The sequence below is a fragment of the Haliotis rufescens genome, unplaced genomic scaffold (assembly GCF_023055435.1).
Source record: "Haliotis rufescens isolate VD_foot unplaced genomic scaffold, xgHalRufe1.0.p SCAF_8, whole genome shotgun sequence".
NCBI lineage: Eukaryota > Metazoa > Mollusca > Gastropoda > Lepetellida > Haliotidae > Haliotis > Haliotis rufescens.
This window is the reverse complement of record NW_025964372.1, coordinates 43,390,802-43,414,412: the sequence shown is the minus strand read 5'-3', so window position 1 is coordinate 43,414,412 and position 23,611 is coordinate 43,390,802. Positions and strand designations below refer to the sequence as shown.

Here is a 23,611-nt window from a genome sequence, read left to right as displayed (position 1 = left end):
CAAGTAATGAATGTACAGCTACTGTTAAATGTAACAGTGGAATGTAAGTTTCAACAAAGGGATCACTTGGTGATATTGTTTGCTTCATATCAGCATCGGTACCAAAATATAGAACTGAAAGCATAGATATGCTCATCTTCCCGAGGTAAGAGAGTTAACTGACTGTAAAATTCCAGTTTCCACCCTTGCCAAACTAGGCTGGTATTATGGAGTTACATTTTGGCTGGACTAACGAGTCTATGCATAGTCTGTCCAATCAAATCCAATCGAAATCTGGTTTGTAAACTGTCGTGCAGATTTCGGTCAATTGCATGAATTGCAAAGCATGTGCACCGCCAACTCGTTGTCAACAGATATTTTCCAAGTCTTTTCATGTTTTTGGTAAAGGTGCTCACGTGATTTGATACACTTATGGATGTAAGACCCGTTTTATCACAATAAAGAGATTGATTATCGATTAGATCGTCTTGCCTGGACGCCGCCATTTTGTTTGAAACAAATGCATGTGATACGAGAGGTGGAATCTGATTGGTCCATAGGAGAGGCTTATAAGGGACATAACTCGTAATACCCACTGGTGCCGCTATGATCGAGCTCAGGAATTCTAGCCTGACTTTTAAAGTCAGTTAACTTCCTTGCCTCGGGAAGCTGAGATATGCTGTCTTCATTGATACTGTTCTGAAGACATGTCAGTTTTAATCATAGAATGAAAATTAGAATTATTCTTCAAAACGCACCCAATGCATAATGATCGCATCGCATGAACACACCAACATATGGCTGTGACTGCACATGAAATGTGAGGGTTTTGCACAGATATAAGGCAGTAGGTGGCATCAATCAGTTAGTTAGCGTTAGAATACCGTAGGGGTCACCTACGTACCCATACTCTCAGGCAATTAGGATTAGCATTAGATATTAAGTTTATTTCATAGAAGTTTGTTCATCTTTTCGTCACATAATTAAGAGAATCATGTTTAGTTCCTTGTAGATCCTCCATAGTTTATTAATAGGTTGTCACGTTTTGTTCTTTGGTCATTTAACAGGTAAGTCATTCAAATTTAGTTTAGTTTTCATTTTAGTTACACCAGCTCTAAAATATTTAGTTCCACTGAGCAACAGATACTACATCTTCTAAACTGCCACTTAAAGGGGCACTGATCTAACGCAATTCCCCGGGACTGGTTGTTGCCTTTGTTATTGTTTTTTCCCAGTGAGTACCCGGATGTGTAGCAGAAATCTAGACTAGTTCGCGACCTCTGCTGCGCCATTCGTAAGCGCATTAGTCACTTGTATGGGTAGTAATAAGGGCGTATGGTCACAATGATCAACAAAATGAAATACAGTTTTCGAGATAATAAGGAAATGTAGGTATCTTTGTGGGTAGCATCGGTAATGGTGACGAAGTTTTGATAAGTCACTTGCTTGGAAATTTTGCGATTTTCATTTACACTATTTTGACTTGCAACACAAAGTAAATATTTCACCTAAGCATTGCTTTTTTTATAGTGTGTATATTTTTTTACTGTCAAATGTGTAACAAATTTATTAAGCGTCTAAATATTCAGTTATTTTACAAAGTGACTGAAAAAAACATTTCCGTCTGTATTATTATGATAACGAATTCCAAACATTTTGATGTTTAATGTCATCACCAAGAGACACTGAAAATGTTACGTTGAAAAGTACATTTCTATGTTGTTTGGCTTCTAATCCTACATAATAATCTGTTGTGATGTTTGTAGGCCCTTTTGATCGTCTTAATCAATCTGGACAGACTTTTTAGTAAAAATGACTGAAATATTTACACATTTTATAAATTGCCTGAGAGAATCACATTTTACAAATTTACGGTAATATATACACGCTTACAAAGGAAAAGACCTGTGAAAACAACGTCTATCGCGCATTGAAGAATTTCCAAACCAAGACGTAGAGAAACAAGAACGAATCGGTTCAAATGAAGGAAAACAAAATGCAAATATCATAATTACAACCTACCAAATGTATGTGTATAAATTTTAGGCATCTTCCTTGTTCGAGGAATGTATCCGTGAATATCCACACAAAGGAACAATATCCCACTCGTCTGCAGCTGTACAAAGAAACTTATTCGATGTCGCGTGTCTCTGTAACAATCAAATATTTTAAAAGATATGTATCGTTTCGGGATATTATAACCCGTGTTCATTTCTCAACTGATCACTTGGATTGTTTCAGGTGTTTTACATAGGTGTCAAGTCTCAATGGTCGGCTGAGAAAGCCCACGTGACAATTATTTTCATAACATCCACGGTTCCTAAAACATTCATTGAGTGATAGATAACAATGATCAATCAATCAACGTATTATCAGTTAACCCTTTGAACAAAGTATGTTGTTTTTACATCGGCACTTCACGCCATGATATGAGTGTATTCCCTTTGTTTTAGTAAGCCTAGACATGTACACACTCACTCTTGACATATCCACTGTGCAAGATAACAGTGATTAATCAATCAAGGTATTTTCTGTTAATCCTTTGATGACTAGGAACGATCCGTTGATTTACACACAAAAAGTAAATCAACTGATCATTCATCTCTTGCTAGGCTGCCACGTGCATATTACATAACACACATTTCACCTCACTTCAAACCTGGATTTAGATTGAATAATTACCCCAGACACAATAAATGCCAAATGGGAACCTTTGTCAGGTAATCTAAGTGGTGCTACCACTAATTGTACCTGTAATAAATTCATTAACTTAGCATCAAGTGAATGACGACAAATACACAAGTGTAGGGTTTTACGAGAAAACGTGGATGACAACAAGGGAGTAGTAATCGTATTATCGACGCAAGCCGAAATTCGAAAATGCTTTCACTCCATGGATACCTTTTCGAGTATTAAACTATAACCATCTGGGGTATTTCCAAATGACGACATCCGATGAGCTCCGCCGTTCTTTTCGTCTGTTTGTTTAGGCTGAAGAAATTAATTAACATGCGCCCTTTGTCGAAATCTTTATAGATCACAGTTTACCAATCAGTGTTTATGCAAAAACGCGTAAAACAAATATTGCCTCAAGCCTCCAAGTTTATTTAGCTGTCCTTGCAGACGGTAGCCCAGTCTCTGGTCACGCTCAGTTGCGTTGCGTATCATCCGGGTACTCACGGGGGAAAAAACAATAACAAAGGCAACAACCAGTCCGGGGAATGGCGTTAGATCAGTGCCCCTTTAAGTTCCCAAATTTTCCATGTGACGATAGGTAATCTGTCCTGACCATGCCAGATTAACTGTAGCCACATGAAAAAAACGGGTGTTCTTTATGATAGATTAACTTTAGTCATAGTTAGTCATGAAAAAAGTGTGTTCTTTAACTTCTTTTGAGTAGTATGTTATTTAATTTACATTTTGCCGCCTCCGTGGGCTAGTGGTAGAACGTCCGCCCAGAGAGCGGAAGGTCTGGGGTTCGATCCCCGGCCGCGTCATACCAAAAGACATTAAAAGATGGTACTTGTTGTTACCCTGTCTCGCGCTCAACATTAAGGGGCTAAAACAAGGACTGGTCGGCTCGGAGTCAGTATACTGTGTCTGAGTGGGGTATTCATGTTAAACTGCGGCATGGTATCTCAGTGAGCTAGCACTATAAATCGGCATCAATCCGGACTAGTACAAGCAGCCACAGACACACACGTGCATGCATGTCGCTATATAAGTGCAATAATCTTGGACGCGACGTTAAACCAAATTCACCTCACCTCACCTAATTCACATTTCATATTAAAGGGCCAGACATCTGGTATTATCTTTGTATAGGTGTCGGAACTTGCTCTGTAGTTGTCTAGAAAATGTTATATGGGTCCTGTCATTATTCTATTGGTTCTGTTGACTGCCTGAAATGGTTTTTTTTGTCGAACCCTGTAAATGTTGGAGGTAGATCCTGAAATTCCAGACAATAAACCAGAAAGAGGTGAGGTTTTTGCATGTGCATGAGGTGGGGGTGGCAAGATACCATTACTTGCACAACTTCATTATGGCTGTTGACAGTAAAGAAGACTTCTGTTGAAAAAGTAAAGATTTTGTGGTGTGATGACAGCTGAAATACAAGATTTTTGGCTGTTACCATGACGTCACAATCAAATGACATCACTAATGGCTCTGCTACTGAAGCTAATTACTGTCTACAAATTGAAAAAGTTGAAAGAATGATGTTGGATGATAAATAAAATCTCACCCTAGTGTCTTTTGATATCAAATATATCAACACTCGTTGATAAAAGTGGCAAAAATCCTCGGCAAGCCTCGGAATTTTTCCACTTTTATCAACTCGTGTTGATATATTTGATATCAAAAGACACTTGGGTGAGATTCTCTATATAGCATAAAGAACGGTGTGCATTCTGTGTAAATATGTATAGTGAAAAACCAGTGTCCATTCTGTATAAATACATACAGTGTAAAAAGCGGTGTGCATTTTGGGTAAATACATATAGTGTAAAAAGCGGTGTGCATTTTGGGTAAATACATGTTGTGTAAAAAGCGGTGTGCATTTTGGGTAAATACATATAGTGTAAAAAGCAGTGTGCATTTTGCGTAAATACATGTTGTGTAAAAACTGCACACTGTGTAAATATGTGTAAGAGTAAAAGATTGGTGTTCAAACTGTGTTAATACAGCTTTTATAATGATGAACACAAAAATAACTGTCGACAATGAAACCAGTGACATCATTCCGCGGAATCGTCACGATCTGGCTGAAATATTGCCGATGTGACGTTAAATATTAACTCACTCACTCACTCATTCCGCAGAATAATGCAACACAAGCTGTACCTAATCTATCTTCAGCCAAACAGGAAACCGCAGTCCGTAAGCAAGCGTGGCCGAATTTATTTTGGGTGTGCTTGGTTAGCCAATCAAATGCAATTAAATCACTAGCTACTTAGCTGTTGAATCATGCATTAATTCATGGATCACCCGAAGTCAACCTAACAGGTCCTTTCTGTTTAAGTCACAAGCTGGTAGGAGATCATTATACCTGATACCAGGTCTAAGTTTGTCCTACATACTTTAGTTCACAGATGTAATATCGGAATATTGTGCAAGTTTTATTGCATGATGGTAGATTGTATGGCCAACATCAGAAAGTATGAAGCTGGTTGAGGAGGTCGTGTCAGTTGTTTGATAGGCATTACTAAGAAGTTGACGGATGACAAAGTAGACACAATTTATGGATAACAACTTGTTGTCCGTACATTGTGTCTACTTAGGATGTAGTGACGGTTGGAATGGTGGTTAAATCCTGCATGAATTAGACAAGCAGTCCTGACTATAGCCATTATTTTATTTAGCTGATTTCACTAATTTCGCCCCAGCTCAACCATTCACATAATGGTTCCTTCCCTCACCTGGTCAGCTGATAGCTGTGATCACATGCTGAATACAGGTGATCCTGGGAGGTGTGTGTTTGTATAATTACCAGCCAAAAGTGTCCAGTCATGATCACACTTGGCCTGTGGGTTATATACTGCAATAAACGCCCTGTCACAGAGACAAGCGGTCCAGGTTATGGTCATATTTTCTGCTGTAATCTGCCCGCTCAGCTGTGATGTAACTGTTGTATTGCAGATATGGGTGTGATGTAACTGTTATATTGCTGACTTGGCTGTTATGTAACTGTTGTATTGCAGACATGGGTGTGATGTAACTGTTATATTGCAGACTTGGCTGTGATGTAACTGTTGTATTGCAGACTTGGCTGTGATGTAACTGTTGTATTGCAGACATGGGTGTGATGTAACTGTTGTATTGCAGACTTGGCTGTGATGTAACTGTTGTATTGCAGACATGGGTGTGATGTTACTGTTGTATTGCAGACTTGGCTGTGATGTAACTGTTGTATTGCAGACATGGGTGTGATGTTACTGTTGTATTGCAGACTTGGCTGTGATGTAACTGTTGTATTGCAGACTTGTCTGTGATGTAACTGTTGTATTGCAGACATGGGTGTGATGTAACTGTTGTATTGCAGACTTGGCTGTGATGTAACTGTTGTATTGCAGACATGGGTGTGATGTTACTGTTGTATTGCAGACTTGGCTGTGATGTAACTGTTGTATTGCAGACTTGGCTGTGATGTAACTGTTGTATTGCAGACTTGGCTGTGATGTAACTGTTGTATTGCAGACATGGGTGTGATGTTACTGTTGTATTGCAGACTTGGCTGTGATGTAACTGTTGTATTGCAGACTTGGCTGTGATGTAACTGTTGTATTGCAGACTTGGCTTTGATGTAACGGTTATATTGCTGACTTGACTGTGATGTTACTGTTGTACATCATTAGCAGGGCTAATTTAGCTATATTAAGCATGCACCAGTGCACCTTATTATTAAAATGCAACCCTATGTTTATGTCTATATGCACTAAAATATTTTAATTTGTGTATAACTTTGATAACATCGATCTTTGAACACATGCACTACCTCCTAGCTTTATTTATCATTCTACATCACTAATTGATCCATGCTTGTCGTAAGAGGCGACACACGGCATCAGGTGGTCAGACACGGTGACTTGATTGATACATTATATTCATGATATCAATCACTGGATTGTCTGGTCCACACTCAATTATTACAGACTGCCGTCATACAGCTGGAATATTGCTGAGTGCATCATTAAGCAACAGAAACAAAAATCACTAATCCCAGTGTTGGGTGTATTTGTTATGCTGTTCAGGCACAATGTCATCAAACTGTGGGCACAATGTCATCAAACTGAGGGCACAATGTCATCAAACTGTGGGTACAATGCCATCAAACTGTGGGTACAATGTCATCAAACTGTGGGTACAATGTCATCAAACTGTGGGTACAAAGTCATGAAACTGTGGGTACAATGTCATCAAACTGTGGGCACAATGTCATCAAACTGTGGGCACAATGTCATCAAACTGTGGGCACAATGTAATCAAACTGTGGGTACAATGTCATCAAACTGTGGGTACAATGTAATCAAACTGTGGGTACAATGTCATCAAACTGTGGGTACAATGTAATCAAACTGTGGGTACAATGTCATCAAACTGTGGGTACAATGTAATGAAACTGGGTACAATGTAATCAAACTGTGGGTAAAATGTCATCAAACTGTGGGTACAATGTAATCAAACTGTGGGTACAATGTAATGAAACTGTGTGCACAATGTAATAAAACTGTGGGTACAATGTAATGAAACTGTGGGTACAATGTAATCAAACTGTGGGTACAATATCATCAAACTGTGGGTACAATGTAATGAAACTTAGGGTACAAAGTAATGAAACTGTGTGCACAATGTCATCAAACTGTGGGCACAATGTCATCAAACTGTGGGTACAATGTCATCAAACTGTGGGTACAATGTAATGAAACTGTGGGTACAATGTCATCAAACTGTGGGCACAATGTCATCAAACTGTGGGTACAATGTCATCAAACTGTGGGTACAATGTAATGAAACTGTGGGTACAATGTCATCAAACTGTGGGTACAATGTCATCAAACTGTGGGTACAATGTAATGAAACTGTGGGTACAATGTCATCAAACTGTGGGTACAATGTAATCAAACTGTGGGAACAATGTAATCAAACTGTGGGTACAATGTCATCAAACTGTGGGTACAGTGTCATCAAACTGTGGGTACAATGTCATCAAACTGTGTGCACAATGTCATTAAACTGAAGGTACTGAGAGTTCTAGAATTACACAAACCGAACAAAGTGTACATGACGGTTGCCACGGATGACAATGCCACATAAATACTGTAACAGTAAGTAGTCTCTGTAGACCCGTGAAGATCCAGGTTAGAATTGGTCTTCAGCAACCCATGCTTGTCATAAGAGGCGACTATGCTTGTCATAAGAGGCGACTATGCTTGTAGTAAGAAGCGACTAACAGGATCGGGTGGTCAGACTCGCTGACTTGGTTGATGCATGTCATCGTATCCCAATTGTGTGGATCGGTGCTTATGATATCAATTGCTGGATTGTCTGGTCCAGACTCAATTGACAGACCACTGTGATATGAATGACTCGAAAATTGTGCAGTGTTAAACAACAAACAAAAACTAACTGTATTAAAAATCATCAGAGATGTGAGATTAAATATATTTTGGAATAGTTCATGGATCTATGTTTCAACTTTGATAAATCTATGGGACCAGGGTGCAACCAGTTTTGTTTGGTGCATCTAGGTTTTCTTGTGAACATGCACCTGGTGCATGTGCCTTATTAGATTGTTTTGTGGCCATGGGCACATTCTTATAACAGCTATCAGTAGATTGTTTTGTGCACATTCTTTAACAGCTATCAGTAGATTGTTTTGTGCACATTCTTTAACAGCTATCAGTAGATTGTTTTGCCAACATTCTTTAACAGCTATCAGTAGATTGTTTTGCCAACATTCTTTAACAGCTATCAGTAGATTGTTTTGTGCACATTCTTATAACAGCTATCAGTAGATTGTTTTGTGCACATTCTTTAACAGCTATCAATAGATTGTTTTGTGCACATTCTTTAACAGCTATCAGTAGATTGTTTTGTGCACATTCTTCAACAGACATCAGTAGATTGTTTTGTGCACATGGGCAGGGTCCTTTAATAGACATCAGTAGATTGTTTTGTGGCCATGGGCACATTCTTATAACAGCTATCAGTAGATTGTTTTGTGCACATTCTTTAACAGCTATCAGTAGATTGTTTTGTGCACATTCTTTAACAGCTATCAGTAGATTGTTTTGCCAACATTCTTTAACAGCTATCAGTAGATTGTTTTGCCAACATTCTTTAACAGCTATCAGTAGATTGTTTTGCCAACATTCTTTAACAGCTATCAGTAGATTGTTTTGTGCACATTCTTTAACAGCTATCAGTAGATTGTTTTGTGCACATTCTTATAACAGCTATCAGTAGATTGTTTTGTGCACATTCTTTAACAGCTATCAGTAGACTGTTTTGTGCACATTCTTCAACAGACATCAGTAGATTGTTTTGTGCACATGGGCACATTCTTATAACAGCTATCAGTAGATTGTTTTGTGCACATTCTTCAACAGACATCAGTAGATTGTTTTGTGCACATGGGCAGGGTCCTTTAATAGACATCAGTAGATTGTTTTGTGCACATGGGCAGGGTCCTTTAACAGACATCAGTAGATTGTTTTGTGCACATGGGCAGGGTCCTTTAATAGACATCAGTAGATTGTTTTGTGGCCATGGGCAGGGTCCTTTAACAGACATCAGTAGATTGTTTTGTGCACATGGGCAGGGTCCTTTAACAGACATCAGTAGATTGTTTTGTGCACATGGGCAGGGTCCTTTAATAGACATCAGTAGATTGTTTTGTGGCCATGGGCAGGGTCCTTTAACAGACATCAGTAGATTGTTTTGTGCACATGGGCAGGGTCCTTTAACAGACATCAGTAGATTGTTTTTTTCACATTCCTTTAACAGACATCAGTAGATTGTTTTGTGCACATGGACCCCTTTCTACTTCAGGACATTGTTTTGTAATCATTGGAGCAGTCCTTTAACAAATTTAAATAGATAAAAAAAAAAAGTGAAAAATTATTGATAAATATGTGCATATATATTTATATATCTAGATATCATTATTAGTTCATCAGTTCTGTTTTCAAATGACTGAAGAATGCGAATGCAAATACAGCTTGTTTGTGTTGTAACAGGTGGGTGTTTATTCAGGCATACACGGTAGTGGCAGGGTTATATACAGGCCACAGCTACTTGTGTCGACCAGTCACACACTGACTACACACTATTTCATACCTTTCACTCTCCCATCTTTCTCCACAGAACATGTCATCCGCAAAGTTTGGGCTCTCAAAAAAACTCATTGGAACAGAAAAGAATATATGGTAAGTAGTTTCGATATACATTGTGACCTTTTGTTGAATGTGTGTGAACATTTGCAGTTTTGATCGAAGGTGGAGGCCGGGCTACAAGTCAGGCATGTTTCACAATTGTCATCGGAGATAACATAGGATGGGGACCGTATCCAAATCTGAAATGCTTTTTTAGTTATGTCCTCGTGTTGAATTACAAAAGAACAGACAACTCACTCACTCTGTATCATAAGCTTGAGAATCAACACGGCTGTTGTTTTAGCTAGCTGTTAAGGGTGTAGTATCTAGTTGGTACATGCTCCCTGTACGAGGAAGGAAGGAAGGAAGGAAGGACAATCTAGTATTGGCAAGGATTGGGTCACATGACCTTACGATCTGATAAACATGGTAAACTGATTGTAAGCGTTACTTTAGGAGAGTGAGTGAGTATGTTTTTACTCTGCTTATAGCAGTATTCCAGCAATATTGGACACCAGAAATGGGCTTCACACATTGTATCCATGTAGGGAATCGAACCTGGGCCTTTGGCGTGACGAGCAAACACTTTATCCATTAGGCTACCCCTCCGCCCCTACTTTAGCATGTTTAGCAGACATAACAAGGGAAGATATTGCTTGTTTTCATAATCTCCTATTCTTTCTTGTTATTTTATGTTTTTGAGTGGTGATTTTCGCATGAGCAAGTTATCAGAGTTGCCTTGACCTTTTAAGTTTCGTTTCACCTTGTCGTGTTCAGCTCAACATGTCCCATGGACACTGTTGATTTAGAAGATGGTTTATTGTCAAGTAGATGTATGTTCAAAGGCTATGTAATCATTACGAGACCCGAATAGATTTTCAGCAACCCATGCTTGTCATAAGAGGCGGCTATGCCTTTATCAAGAGGCCAGACTTGATTATTTACAGCCTGCTGGAATATTGCTGAGTTCGGCGTTAAACAACAAACAAATAAGCAAACAAACAAATCATCATTAAGACAATCAAATCAGAATAGCAATAGCATCTAGGGCTGGGACGGGTAACTCGGGTTCCCCGGGTCGGGTGGGTACTGAGTAGGACCCGGGTACCCACAGGACTACCCCGACCCGTGGTTAGTCACGTGATTATATTGTTTAATGGCAAAAATTATCTAGAACTCTATGGTTACACTACAAGTGATAAATGTTTTCATTTCTTTCTGACTTTGCACACATTTCTTCTGACTTTATATGTTTGCATAATGATAAAACATCAGTCAGCTTCAGTGTATGCATGACGAGATCGCTTTATACGTGTATCTAAATTTATTTTGACAGGAGTACGGTCAAACCATTCCCAATCGGATATGTTTTAACTATCTCTTGAGACCTACAGTGGGTACCCGGGTAGGGTCGGGTAATAGGGGGGTGGGTACCCGGGAAGTAAATTTGGACTTGTCCCAGCCCTAATAGCATCCATAGGTATTCTCCCAAAATAACTTCAACGAACATACCAAAATCACTGGAGTCTATAAGAACTAAGTAAATGGGCCAGTCAGCTGCTGTCACCCATCTTCCCATGGCAAGAGAGTTAACTGACTTTAAAAGTCCAGTGACGAAAAGATGAATAAATTTCTATGAAATAAACTTAATATCTAATGCTAATCCTAATTGGCTGAGAGTATGGGTACGTAGGTGACCCTTATGGTATTCTAACGCTAACTAACTGCTTGATGCCACCTACTGTCTTATATCTGTGCACAACCCTTGCATTTCACATGCAGTCACAGCCATATGTTGGCGTGTTCATGCGATGCGATCTTTATGCTTTGGGTGCGTTTTGAAGAATAATTCTAATTTTTATTCTATGATTAAAACCGACATGTCTTCAGAACAGTATCAATGAAGACAGCATATCTCAGCTTCCCGTGGCAAGAGAGTTAACTGACTTTAAAAGACCAGTTTCCACCCTTGCCGAACTAGGCTGGAATTACTGGGCTCCATCGTAGCGCCACCAGTGGCTATTACCAGTTATGTCCCTTCTTAGCCTCTCCTATGGATCAATCAGATTCCACTTCTCGTATCACTTGTGTTTGCTTCACACAAAATGGTTGCACCCGGTCAGGATGATCTGATCGATAATCAAGATCTATATTGTGATAAAACGGGTCTTACTTCGCGAAATGCATCAAATCACGTGAGCACCTGAAAACATGAAAAGATTTGGAAAATATCTGCTGATAACGAGTTGGCGGTGCACATGCTTTGCAAATCCTGCAATCGAACGAAATCTGCACGATAGTTTATGAATCGGATTTCGATTTCGGTGCGCGATTTGGATTGGACTATGCACTGACTCGTTAGTCCAGCCAAAATGTAACTCCATAATACCAGCCTAGTTCGGCAAGGGTGGACCCTGCCTGTTACCTTTATATCGAAGTGGACCGGTCTTACAACATACAAATACAAAAACACTGAATGATTTTTCAGCACAAGATGATGTTCTTTTAACATTAATTTATTACACTTAGTTTTCATTCATATATTTCATCAGCAAACAAGCGTATTCCTAAATCTAAATAATTTAATTTAAATCGTTTAAAAACTAGTATGAGATTAATTTTACAATACTTTATTATCTACCGCCGTTCATTTCATCCAATCGATGATGTTTCACACAAGCACACACACACATGCACCCACACGCTTTAATATTACAAATGTTTATTATCTATGTAATTAATTCTTGGAAATCAATTTTTATATAATAAAAGTATTGTAATAGTAAGACGATGACGATGCATGTGGAGTTTACTGCCGTTGCCATGATTGTGTGCGTTTCATCCAATCGATAATGTTTCACTCACTCACCTACGCGCGTGCGTGCACACACACACGCACCTGCACACATGCATCAGCTCACACACGCACCTACTCACACACACGCATCAACTCACCTACCCTCTCAGTGTGTCCTGTCTCTTCTAGGGTGGAGTTCGGCAAGCTAGCTACAGAATGTAAAGCTCTCAACCTGGGTCAGGTAAGTTCAGCTACAATGTACCTTCATTCCAACATGTTTCACTGTTAATATACATGTCCTTCACCTGACTGAATACAGACTCCGCATGGCTGATGTATGGGTATTTTATCCATGTGATTGATGGTTATGTCATCTATTTTATCTATTTGAGGTGATAGATGGGGGATTTTATCTATTTAAGCTGATGGACGTGGTATTTTATCCATTTTATCAATTAAATGTGAGATGATAGATTTGGTATTTTATCCATTTGATCAATTTGAGCTTATAGATGGGCTATCTTATCGATTATATCCATGTGAGCTGATGGATGGTTATTTTATCCAGTTGATCCATTTGAGCTAATGGATGGGTATTTTATCCATGTGAGCTGATGGTTGGGTATTTTATCAAGTTGATCCATTTGAGCTGATTTAGGGGGTATTTTACCCATTTTATCTATTTAAGCCAATGGATGGGGTATTTCATATATTTGAGCTGATGGATGGGGTATTTTATCCATTTTATCTATTTGAACTGATGGATGGGTATTTATGCATTGATCTATTTGAGCTCTAGGTTTACAGGCCGATGTGCAGGCCTTGCTCCAGGTCTTCCACATGAAGCTGACACGTCATGATGTCACTTATTCACAGTCAGGAATCCTTCATCACATCAGTAGTTGTTGTGCCAGTAGTTGTTGTGCCAGTAATTGTTGTGCCAGTAGTTGTTGTGCCAGTAGTTGTTGTGCCAGTAGTTGTTGTGCCAGTAATTGTTGTGCCAGTAGTTGTTGTGCCAGTAATTGTTGTGCCAGTAATTGTTGTGCCAGTAGTTGTTGTGCCAGTAGTTGTTGTGCCAGTAATTGTTGTGCCAGTAATTGTTGTGCCAGTAGTTGTTGTGCCAGTAGTTGTTGTGCCAGTAATTGTTGTGCCAGTAGTTGTTGTGCCAGTAGTTGTTTGTGTTATTATTTCTGTGTCGACTTGCATATGCTATGTCTGACATTGGCAGGGTTTCCCGGATTTCAAGCCTCCCGAACATGTCCTGGAGGCACTGGAAACCTGCGCCAGGAGTGGCAACTTCTCCCTCAGCCAGTACACCCGCAGCTACGTGAGCATCATCAACCACATCATCCTCCCCTTTGTTCTCTCTCTTGATGCATCACATAGACTTGTTGGTTGTTAGTGTAAACGTGGTGTCCCAGTGGGGTTCCTGGTGCAGAACTGTCTTAACTGCAGTATCTTGTATTTGATGGCTTACTTGTTCACAACACCCGTGAAGATCCGGGTTACAAAAGGTCTTCAGCAACCCATGCTTGCCGTAAAAGGCAACTATGCTTGTCGTAAGAGGTGACTAATGGGATCGGGTGGTCAGGCTTGCTGACTCGGTTGATACATGTCATCGTATCCCAATTGCGTGGATCGATGCTCATGATATCAATCACTGGATTGTCTGGTCCAGACTCGATTATTTACAGCCCACCGTCATATAGCTGGAATATTGCTGAGTGCGGCATTAAACAACAAACAAACAAAATACATGCTTACAATCTCCAGCAAAGAAAGTGTTGGTCTAATTTCCGCTGGGGGATCGTGTAGGTAGCAGAGGTACTGTATGTTCCCATGGACCAAAGTACTGCAACCTGAATTTCTTTGCTGGTGACTATGTTTTGAGGAAGAGAATTTATGGGCATTAACTACTTTGTTATGAGGAACACAATGTTTTGGGGTATATGCTTACTTCTTCATCGGGGACACGGCCGCGATTTGCTGTGCAGGGTTGCGTCCCTTGGGCACGCCAGAAACCTATGATTGTGGGTTCGAATCCCGGTTCGCCCCGATTATGTTTCTAGGTTTGTCAGCACCATACCCGTGCTTGTAGGTTTCACCGAAGTGGTAAACGTCTGAGACCTGCATCACTTCGGGCTTTCCTCCCACATTAAGCTGACACGCCGTGATATAACTGGAATAATGATAAAAGCGGCGTTAAACCCAACTCACTCACTCACTTCTTCATCAGGTGAATAATGAATGATGAAGGAGTAAGTTCTTCAGTTCTTCACCTGATGAAGGAGTAAGCATATACTCCAAAACATTGTGTTCCTCATGACAAGAAGTTAACATCCATAGATTCTCTTCCTCATGTGTGTCACTTCTAAATACCTTTCAAAGACTATGTTTTATGTCGTCATGTAAGGATCTGATGATGATCTGGCTTGTACATCACAGAGCTGGTATTTCATGTAGTTGTCTCTTCTTCCAGGGTCACCCACGACTTGTAAATGCCTTGGCTAAAGTCAACTCACCGCTGATTGGACGGGAGATTGATCCTATGACCCAAGTGCTGGTGTCGGTGGGAGCGTACGGAGCTCTGTTCTGTACAATACAGGGGCTGCTCAACCCTGGGGATGAGGTGAGTGGGCAGCTTGGATTGATTGCTTGTTGTTTGTTGTTTAACGCCGCGCTCAGCAATACTCCAGCTATATGACGGCGGTCTGAAAATATTTGAATACGGACCAGACAATCCAGTGATTGACATGAGCATCGATCTATCCAATTGGGATACGATGACATACATCATCCAAGTGAGGGAGCCTGACCACCCAATCCCATTAGTCGCCTCTTGCGACAAGCATAGTCGTGTTGCTGAAGACCTATTCTACCCCTGGTCTTCATGGGTTGTCAGCTTGGAAGTATTTGACTTATTCACAAGGTAGAATAGGCCTTAGTACCCTGCTTGTCGTAAGAACTGACAAAATTGAGGATTGGGGGATTACAATGTCGATCAAGCTATGACCACTGGTTGACCTAGATCAGACTTGATTTTTTTACAAGTTGGCTTGATGTGGCTGGAATATTGCTGACTGCAGTCATTTAAAGGGTTGCAGGGGTGGAGAATCCTCTCTTTTCTGATCATCTGGCTTAAAGACCAGTGGTCTTATGTGGTGTTCCTCAGGAACCACTGGACCAAGTATGTGACCAAGTTCACATACTTGTTCCCATTAATGATGACATTTGAATTTGTATTAGAGGTGTAGTCTGATATTCAGTATTGCACATAGCTTCCAGTCCATGTTTTGCCACCATGGTGTGGATTATTGCACATTGCTTCCAGTCCATGTTTTGCCACCATGGTGTGGATTATTGCACATAGCTTCCAGTCCATGTTTTGCCACCATGGTGTGGATTATTTCACATAGCTTCCAGTCCATGTTTTGCCACCATGGTGTGGATTATTGCACATTGCTTCCAGTCCATGTTTTGCCACCATGGTGTGGATTATTGCACATAGCTTCCAGTCCATGTTTTGCCACCATGGTGTGGATTATTGCACATTGCTTCCAGTCCATGTTTTGCCACCATGGTGTGGATTATTGCACATTGCTTCCAGTCCATGTTTTGCCACCATGGTGTGGATTATTGCACATTGCTTCCAGTCCATGTTTTGCCACCATGGTGTGGATTATTGCACATAGCTTCCAGTCCATGTTTTGCCACCATCTGGAGGCAGTTAAATCTGCTTATTACAAAATTAGAATACAGATTCACAAGTACTGGTTAATATTAATTAATGATGGACTAATGATGGAATACTCTCACCAGGCAAGCCATGATTGCCAGATTGGTCAGTAAGGTTTGCATCTAATCTAGAACAACAACAAGTATTTTCGTCTTGAATAAAGGTCACCGCATGGCACAGAACATGTTGACATTCTTCTTACACAGTGTGTGCACATGAATTAAAGATTTGCTGTAATACTTTTGAGTTCATGGGAAAATTTCTGTTTATACTGAACATAGAGTTAAAGATCATGAATATGTTTGGGGATATTTGTGTATTGCGAGGACTGAACACACGTTCATAATTAATATATCTTAAAATATTCATGATCCCTAACTTTTTTTATTCAATATATCTGGAGATATCTTTGATAATTGTATTGATAAATTGGTGAAATGATTGTTCTAGATGGTCAATATTTCCTTGGTATTTTTGTAAATATTCTTCAAGAAAGGAGTGTGTGAGTTGGGTTTAATGCCGCTTTTAACATTATTCCAGCTATATTGCGGCATGTCAGGTTAATGTGGGAGGAAAGCCCGAAGTGATGCAGGTGTCAGATGTTTACCACTTTGGTGAAACCCACAAGCATGGGTATGGTGCTGACAAACCTATAAACATAATCGGGGTGAACCGGGATTCAAACCCACAATCATAGGTTTCTGGCATGCCCAAGGGACACAACTCTGCACAGCGAATCGCGGCGATTTAGACGACTGGGCCACCCGTGGCCCCTCTACAAGGAAGGAAGGAAGGGTTGAAGTTATTTGTGTAAATAGAGGTTATCACGCGAGTGTGTTTGGGGATGGTAAATATCCTGTATTAGGAATAAACACTATGTATTTAGCTTGCCAAGGCTCGCTAAATACAATGTTTATTCCTAATGCAGGATATTTACCATCCCTAAACACACAAGCGTGATAACCTCTTTATCATATAATGTCATTCTTTAATTCTGTGCTTTAAAATCGCTTTCCCTCTCTCACAAACATTACCGAAATATTGCGAGTTTTCCTGGAATGCGCATATTAATATTTATTACGTCACAGGGTAAGTGATGTGACAGTGACAGTAGCCAATATAGTTCCGACTGAAATCTGTTTCTTATACAGTGGCGAAGCAACATATACGCAAAACAACAGTTGTTTTTAATTGTCTTTCGCGGCAATCCATCAGTCTGTCCAGTAGAGTAACTGACCTTTGTCAAAGGGAAGCTACTCTAACCCTAGTCTATGAGACGTCACGGCCACGGTCAGACGTTGTTGACAGTCGGTCTGTCCTGTCATAACGTTAAGAAGTGTAGTCAGATGTACACACTGCGACAAAACGAAACAAAGGTAACGATTCAAACATATTTCGGCCAAATCCAACTATTTTTATTTGTGGAGAAGGTTTCAAGCCGCAGAGATCTACAAGCCCAGATATGGCTACTGATCCCGCTTGGCTAGGCCACGTGCCCTCGCAAAATTGTTTCGAAATTTATATCTCCAAAGTTGCCAAAACTTATAAAATGCCTTAGCTACGTCACAGTTAGACACTGATTTTCAGTATATTAGACTGTTCTTTTGATAATGATAGCAATTATCCCTGTAGTTTATCCAGATTCCCGATGGTTAATTCTGACTCGATCACCATGTTTGTTTATAAACAGTGAAAGTAGTCCTACTTGACCTTTGATATTTGCATCTCTATCCGCATATGACCCCAACGGATATCGTTTTATCCGTTGGCTTTATCCTGCCGAGAAACCTATCCATTATATGATAATATTGGATGTTTGTACAACACAGGTGATCATCATTGAACCGTTCTTCGACTGCTATGAGCCAATGGTGAGAGTGGCTGGAGGAACTCCAAGATTTGTTGCCCTAAAACCGGTGAGTTTAGGATAGTAACTGGATTTTTGTAAAATTGCCTGTACCCCCAAACCATGTTGATGAAATGCTTTTCTTTTATAATGCAAAGAATTCAGACATATTCATTAGCTGAGAAGCTGCCACATGTCAATTTCACAAACGCATACTGACTCCAAGTTTGTTCTGATAATTTACAGTATTGACCTGCGTTACTAAAAATAGAATGGGAATTACCCAGATGTGGTATTCCCTAAACCTGAGCCAATGAGATGTCTCTGTTTGTTGGAAGCTCCTAAGATTATTTGATATGTTGAATCAGCTGGTGTCTCTTTATTGTATCATAAAACAAGTATGGACTTTATACAAGGCCAGTTCCTGTATTTGTTATACCTCTTTCCAGTGTTCGAAATAAGTTGGGCCCGTTGTTTCAGATTTATATGGGTCCTTGTGGCCTGCACTTACGTGTCGGTGTATTTGTCACAATAAATCTGTGGGTCCTGATAGCAGCCTGGCAATTTTTTCTTTACAAACGCTGCCTCTATTATGAATCTTGCTATTTCATTGGTTAGTCCTGACAACGAAACAATGCATTTCAATGTAGACCCCCAAATCATGTGACTGACAATCACCTCAAATATTGACTTGTCATGTGATCAGTATTGACTCTCATCTGCTAGAAAACAAGATGGCGTCTGGTAGTAACGTTTCTTGGTTCACAGGTTACTGTAATGAAACAGATTATTATTCCCTGCCATGAAGTAGAAGGGGGATATAGGAATGTGTGCTGTCTGTCCGTCCTTCTGTCAATCAGACCTCCCTTCCTTCCGTCTGTCACGTTTCGTTTCTGGAGCAGAACTCAAAAACCATGAGAGATATCTTAACTAAACTTGACACATAGATAGGTCTGGTGGTAAACTGGTGCCTTTTGATAGTTTGCGATTTTTAAACAAATTATTTTTCAAGTTTCTATGGCAACAACTTTGACTTAGACTAAAAATTGGGGTAATGCCATTTCTTAAGCAGGACTTCCTCTGTGGTCATGTGGCCCGGAGAGCGAGGGTCTGGGGTTCGATCCCCGGCAGCGTCATACCAAAAGACGCTAAACGATGGTACTTGTTGTTACCCTGTCTGGCGCTCAGCATGAAGGGGCTAAAACAAGGACTGGTCAGCTCAGAGTCAATATACTGTGTCTTAGTGGGGTATTCATGTTAAACTGCAGCATGGTATCTCAGTGGGCTAGCACTATAAATCAGCATCAGCCCAGACTAGTACAAGCCGCCACACACACACACACACACACACACACACACACACACACACACACACACGTACATGCACGTCGCTATATAAGTGCAATAATCTTGGACGTGACGTTAAACCCAATTTCACCTCACCTCACCTCTTAAGCAGATCTTGAAAAATATATGATATTTCTTGCCTTGCACACAACCATGTCATATTGGTGGGGAATATGAGTATTTCATGCTTGTTTTTATTGACCCGAGAAAAGCAGTATTGACGGAGGATGAATATCTGTGATTACAGAAAAGTTCCGGGGAGTCGTCGTCAAGTGGGGACTTCACTCTTGACCCCAAGGAGCTGGAGAGTCAGTTCAACGAGAAGACGAAACTCATCATCCTCAACACACCAAACAACCCGCTGGGGAAGGTGAGGTGTTTCCATGACAACAGATTTTCACTTTCATGAGTGTGTCATCTTCCCGAGGCAAGGGAGTTAACTGACTATTAAAGTCCAGTTTCCACCCTTGCCGAACTAGGTTGGTATTATGGAGTTACATTTTGGCTGGACTAACGAGTCAATGCATAGTCCAATCAAAATCGCGCACCGAAAACGAAATCCGGTTCGTAAACTGTCTTGTCGGTTGATTGCAGGATTTGCAAAGCATGTGCACCGCCAACTCGTTATCAGCAGATATTTTCCAAATCTTTTCATGTTTTAATCAAGGTGCTCACGTGATTTGATGCATTTTGCGAAGTAAGACCTGTTTTATCACAATATAGATCTTGATTATCATCCTGACCGGGTGGAACCATTTTGTGTGAAGCTAACACAAGTGATACGAAAAGTGGAATCTGATTGGTCCATAGGAGAGGCTTAGATTTGCAATTTTGTTCTGCATTTTTGACTGGACTATGCATAAACTTGTTGATCCAGCCAAAATATAACTCCAAAATTCCAGCCGAGTTCATCAAGGGTGGAAACTGGACCTTGTTGTCAGTTAACTCTCTTCTTGGGAAGATGGAAATGTGTACATATTCTATATCTCAGGCCAAAATTTGGAAAACATGACAGTAAGGATTCTTACACGAATATTGTATTCATGATGTGTTGTGACATCAAAGTATGTATTTAGCTTGAAATCTTCCTTTACCTCAGGTGTTTGTGGTTGAACGCCACACTCGGCAATATTCCAGCTATATGACGGTGGTTTGTAAATAATTAGGTCTGGACCAGACAATCCAGTGATTGACATCATGAGCATCGACCTATGTTATTGGGATACCAAATCACCATATCTCTCCCACTTTTGGATGCGATCATTTGGCCACTGCTTTTATCTGCATTGCCCAGCTACATCTATGGGGAACAACTTACTTGACACTTCCGTATCAAAATTAACATTGTCAATTAACTCCCTTTCCTTGGGAAGATGGAAATGTTATATATTCTATATCTCAGGCCAAAATTAACGTAATCCAATATATGATGTCATCAAGTTGCAAGCACATGTTCGAATCTACAGAAATGATGTCGTGATCGAACAATGTTTCATCATGAAATAAACCATGCTTTGTTCTTCATTGTTCTTTGTGATTTAATGTGTAGCTATCTTATATAATGGGATCGATGTGACCGTTATTCAATGTACAGGTGTTTCTACGGGAAGAGCTGGAGATGGTGGCAGCCTTGTGTAAGAAGTATGACGTGGTCTGTGTGGCGGACGAGGTCTACGAGTGGATGACCTACCCAGGACACAAGCACATCAAAATAGGTCAGTCTGACACACATTTCAAAATAGGTCAGTCTGACACACATTTCAAAATAGGTCAGTCTGACACACATTTCAAAATAGGTCAGTCTGACACACATTTCAAAATTGGCCAGTCTGACACACATATCAAAATAGGTCAGTCTCACACACACATCAAAATAGGTCAGTCTCACACATGTCAAAATAGGTCAGTCTGATACACATTTCAAAGTCGGCCAGTCTGACACACATATCAAAATAGGTCAGTCTGACACATGTCAAAATAGGTCAGTCTGAACAGTTTCATCACAGTTGAAATAGGGATGTGTCAAACACTCCTCGTCAAACACTAGGGCGCATGGGTGCCCCGAATCATCTAAGGCACGATTTGCTGTGCAGAGTTGCGTCCCTTGAGCCTAAGATTGTGGGTTCGAATCCTGGTTCGCCCCAATTATGTTTCTAGGTCTGTCAGCACCATACCTGTGCTCGTGGGTTTCACTGAAGTGGTAAACGTCTGAGACCTACATCACTTCGGGCTTTCCTCCCACATAAAGCTGACACACTGCGATATAACTGGAATACTGTTAAAAGTGACGTTAAACCCAACTCACTCACTCACTAATCACACATTATGTCCATACATACAGATGGGCTAGCCGACTTGTGTTGTCAATGGTAGTGCCTTTTACCTGCCCCCTGTTGTTATTCAGATTATGGTGGTGGGGCAGTAGTTACAGTGTTTGACTTGACTAATACATGGTTTGATTCCCTACATGAGAACATTTCTTGGTGGTCGTTGCTGTGAAATGCTCACTCCCACGTCACCCACGTCACTCACCCACTCACCAACTCACTCACACACTCACCCAGCCACCACCCAGCCACTCACTCACCCACCCACCCGCTTGCTCTCAGTCACTCACTCACTCACTCACTCACTCACCCAACACCCAGCCACTCACTCACCCACCCACCCACCCATAAAAACACTCGCACTCACTCACTCACTCACTCACTCACTCACTCACCCAACACCCAGCCACTCACTCACCCACCCACCCAATCGCTCATTCACTCACACTCACTCGCTCGCTCGCTCACTCACTCACTCACTCACTCACTCACTCACTCACTCACTCACTCACTCACTCACTCACTCACTCACTCACTCACTCACTCACTCACTCACTCACTCACTCACTCACTCACTCAGGTGTCAGCGTCCATGCTGCCTTTTGACCTGTGCCTGTTGTCTTAACCAAGTTTCCCTCAAGCACTTTCTTACACAGTGATTATCGTAGGAACTGCATTTGTATTAGCTGTCAACTGTTTTGCAGAAGAACATGATAGTAGTGTTTGTGTTCCTTCCCGATTTTTCTCCGATTGTCTTAAGATGTGTCAGGAAACATTTTGCTGTTACATGATTTACCAACCCTGCCAGAATATATTTTCTAGAATATTCGTGATATTTCGATATTTTCACACAGGTTGTTCAGCATAGTTAACTAACTGATTATCTCCCCTGTTTGCAGCCTCCCTCCCAGGCATGTGGGAGCGTACGCTGACAATCGGCAGCGCGGGAAAGACATTCAGCGCCACAGGTTGGAAGCTGGGGTGGACAGTCGGACCTGAACATCTCATGTCCACTGTCATGACGATGCACGTCAACTGTAACTACACCTGCCCCACTATACTGCAGGTGAGTGTGACATGACTCTCCTTGCTCAGTTAACACTGCCTCACTATACTGCAGGTGAGTGTGACATGACTCTCCTTGCTCTGTGTACACCTGCTCCACTATACTGCCGGTGAGTGTAGACGTGACTCTCCTTGCTCAGTATACACCTGCCCCACTATACTGCCGGTGAGTGTAGACGGGACTCTCCTTGCTCCGTATACACTGCACCACTATACCGCTGGTGAGTGTAGACACGACTCTCCTTGCTCAGTATACACCTGCCCCACTATACTGCCGGTAAATGTAGACGTGACTCTCCCTGCTTGGTATACACCTGCCTCCCTATACTGCAGGTGAGTGTAGACGTGACTCTCCTTGCTCAGTATACAATGTCCCACTATACAGCTGGTGAGTGTAGATGTGACTCTCCTTGCTCAGTATACAATGCCCCACTATACAGCTGGTGATTGTAGACGTGACTCTCCTTGCTCAGTATACAATGCCCCACTATACTGCAGGTGAGTGTAGACGTGACTCTCCTTGCTCAGTTAACACTGCCTCACTATACTGCAGGTGAGTGTAGACGTGACTCTCCTTGCTCAGTTAACACTGCCTCACTATACTGCAGGTGAGTGTAGACGTGACTCTCCTTGCTCAGTTAA

The 23,611-nt window shown here is 40.9% G+C and overlaps 1 protein-coding gene across 3 annotated transcripts in view; it reads left to right on the top strand.

Annotated features, from left to right (window-relative positions):
- Positions 1-23,611, top strand: part of LOC124151941 (kynurenine aminotransferase-like) — a 37,746-nt gene that overhangs the window by 9,720 nt on the left and 4,415 nt on the right. For all 3 annotated transcript variants that reach the window (XM_048389223.1, XM_048389224.1, XM_048389225.1), the window contains 8 exons: positions 9,844-9,905; positions 12,838-12,889; positions 13,877-13,975; positions 15,128-15,277; positions 18,214-18,300; positions 19,825-19,947; positions 21,172-21,292; positions 22,804-22,970. In XM_048389223.1, the coding sequence (XP_048245180.1) occupies positions 9,844-9,905; positions 12,838-12,889; positions 13,877-13,975; positions 15,128-15,277; positions 18,214-18,300; positions 19,825-19,947; positions 21,172-21,292; positions 22,804-22,970 (861 nt within the window). The remainder of the gene's footprint in view (positions 1-9,843; positions 9,906-12,837; positions 12,890-13,876; positions 13,976-15,127; positions 15,278-18,213; positions 18,301-19,824; positions 19,948-21,171; positions 21,293-22,803; positions 22,971-23,611) is intronic.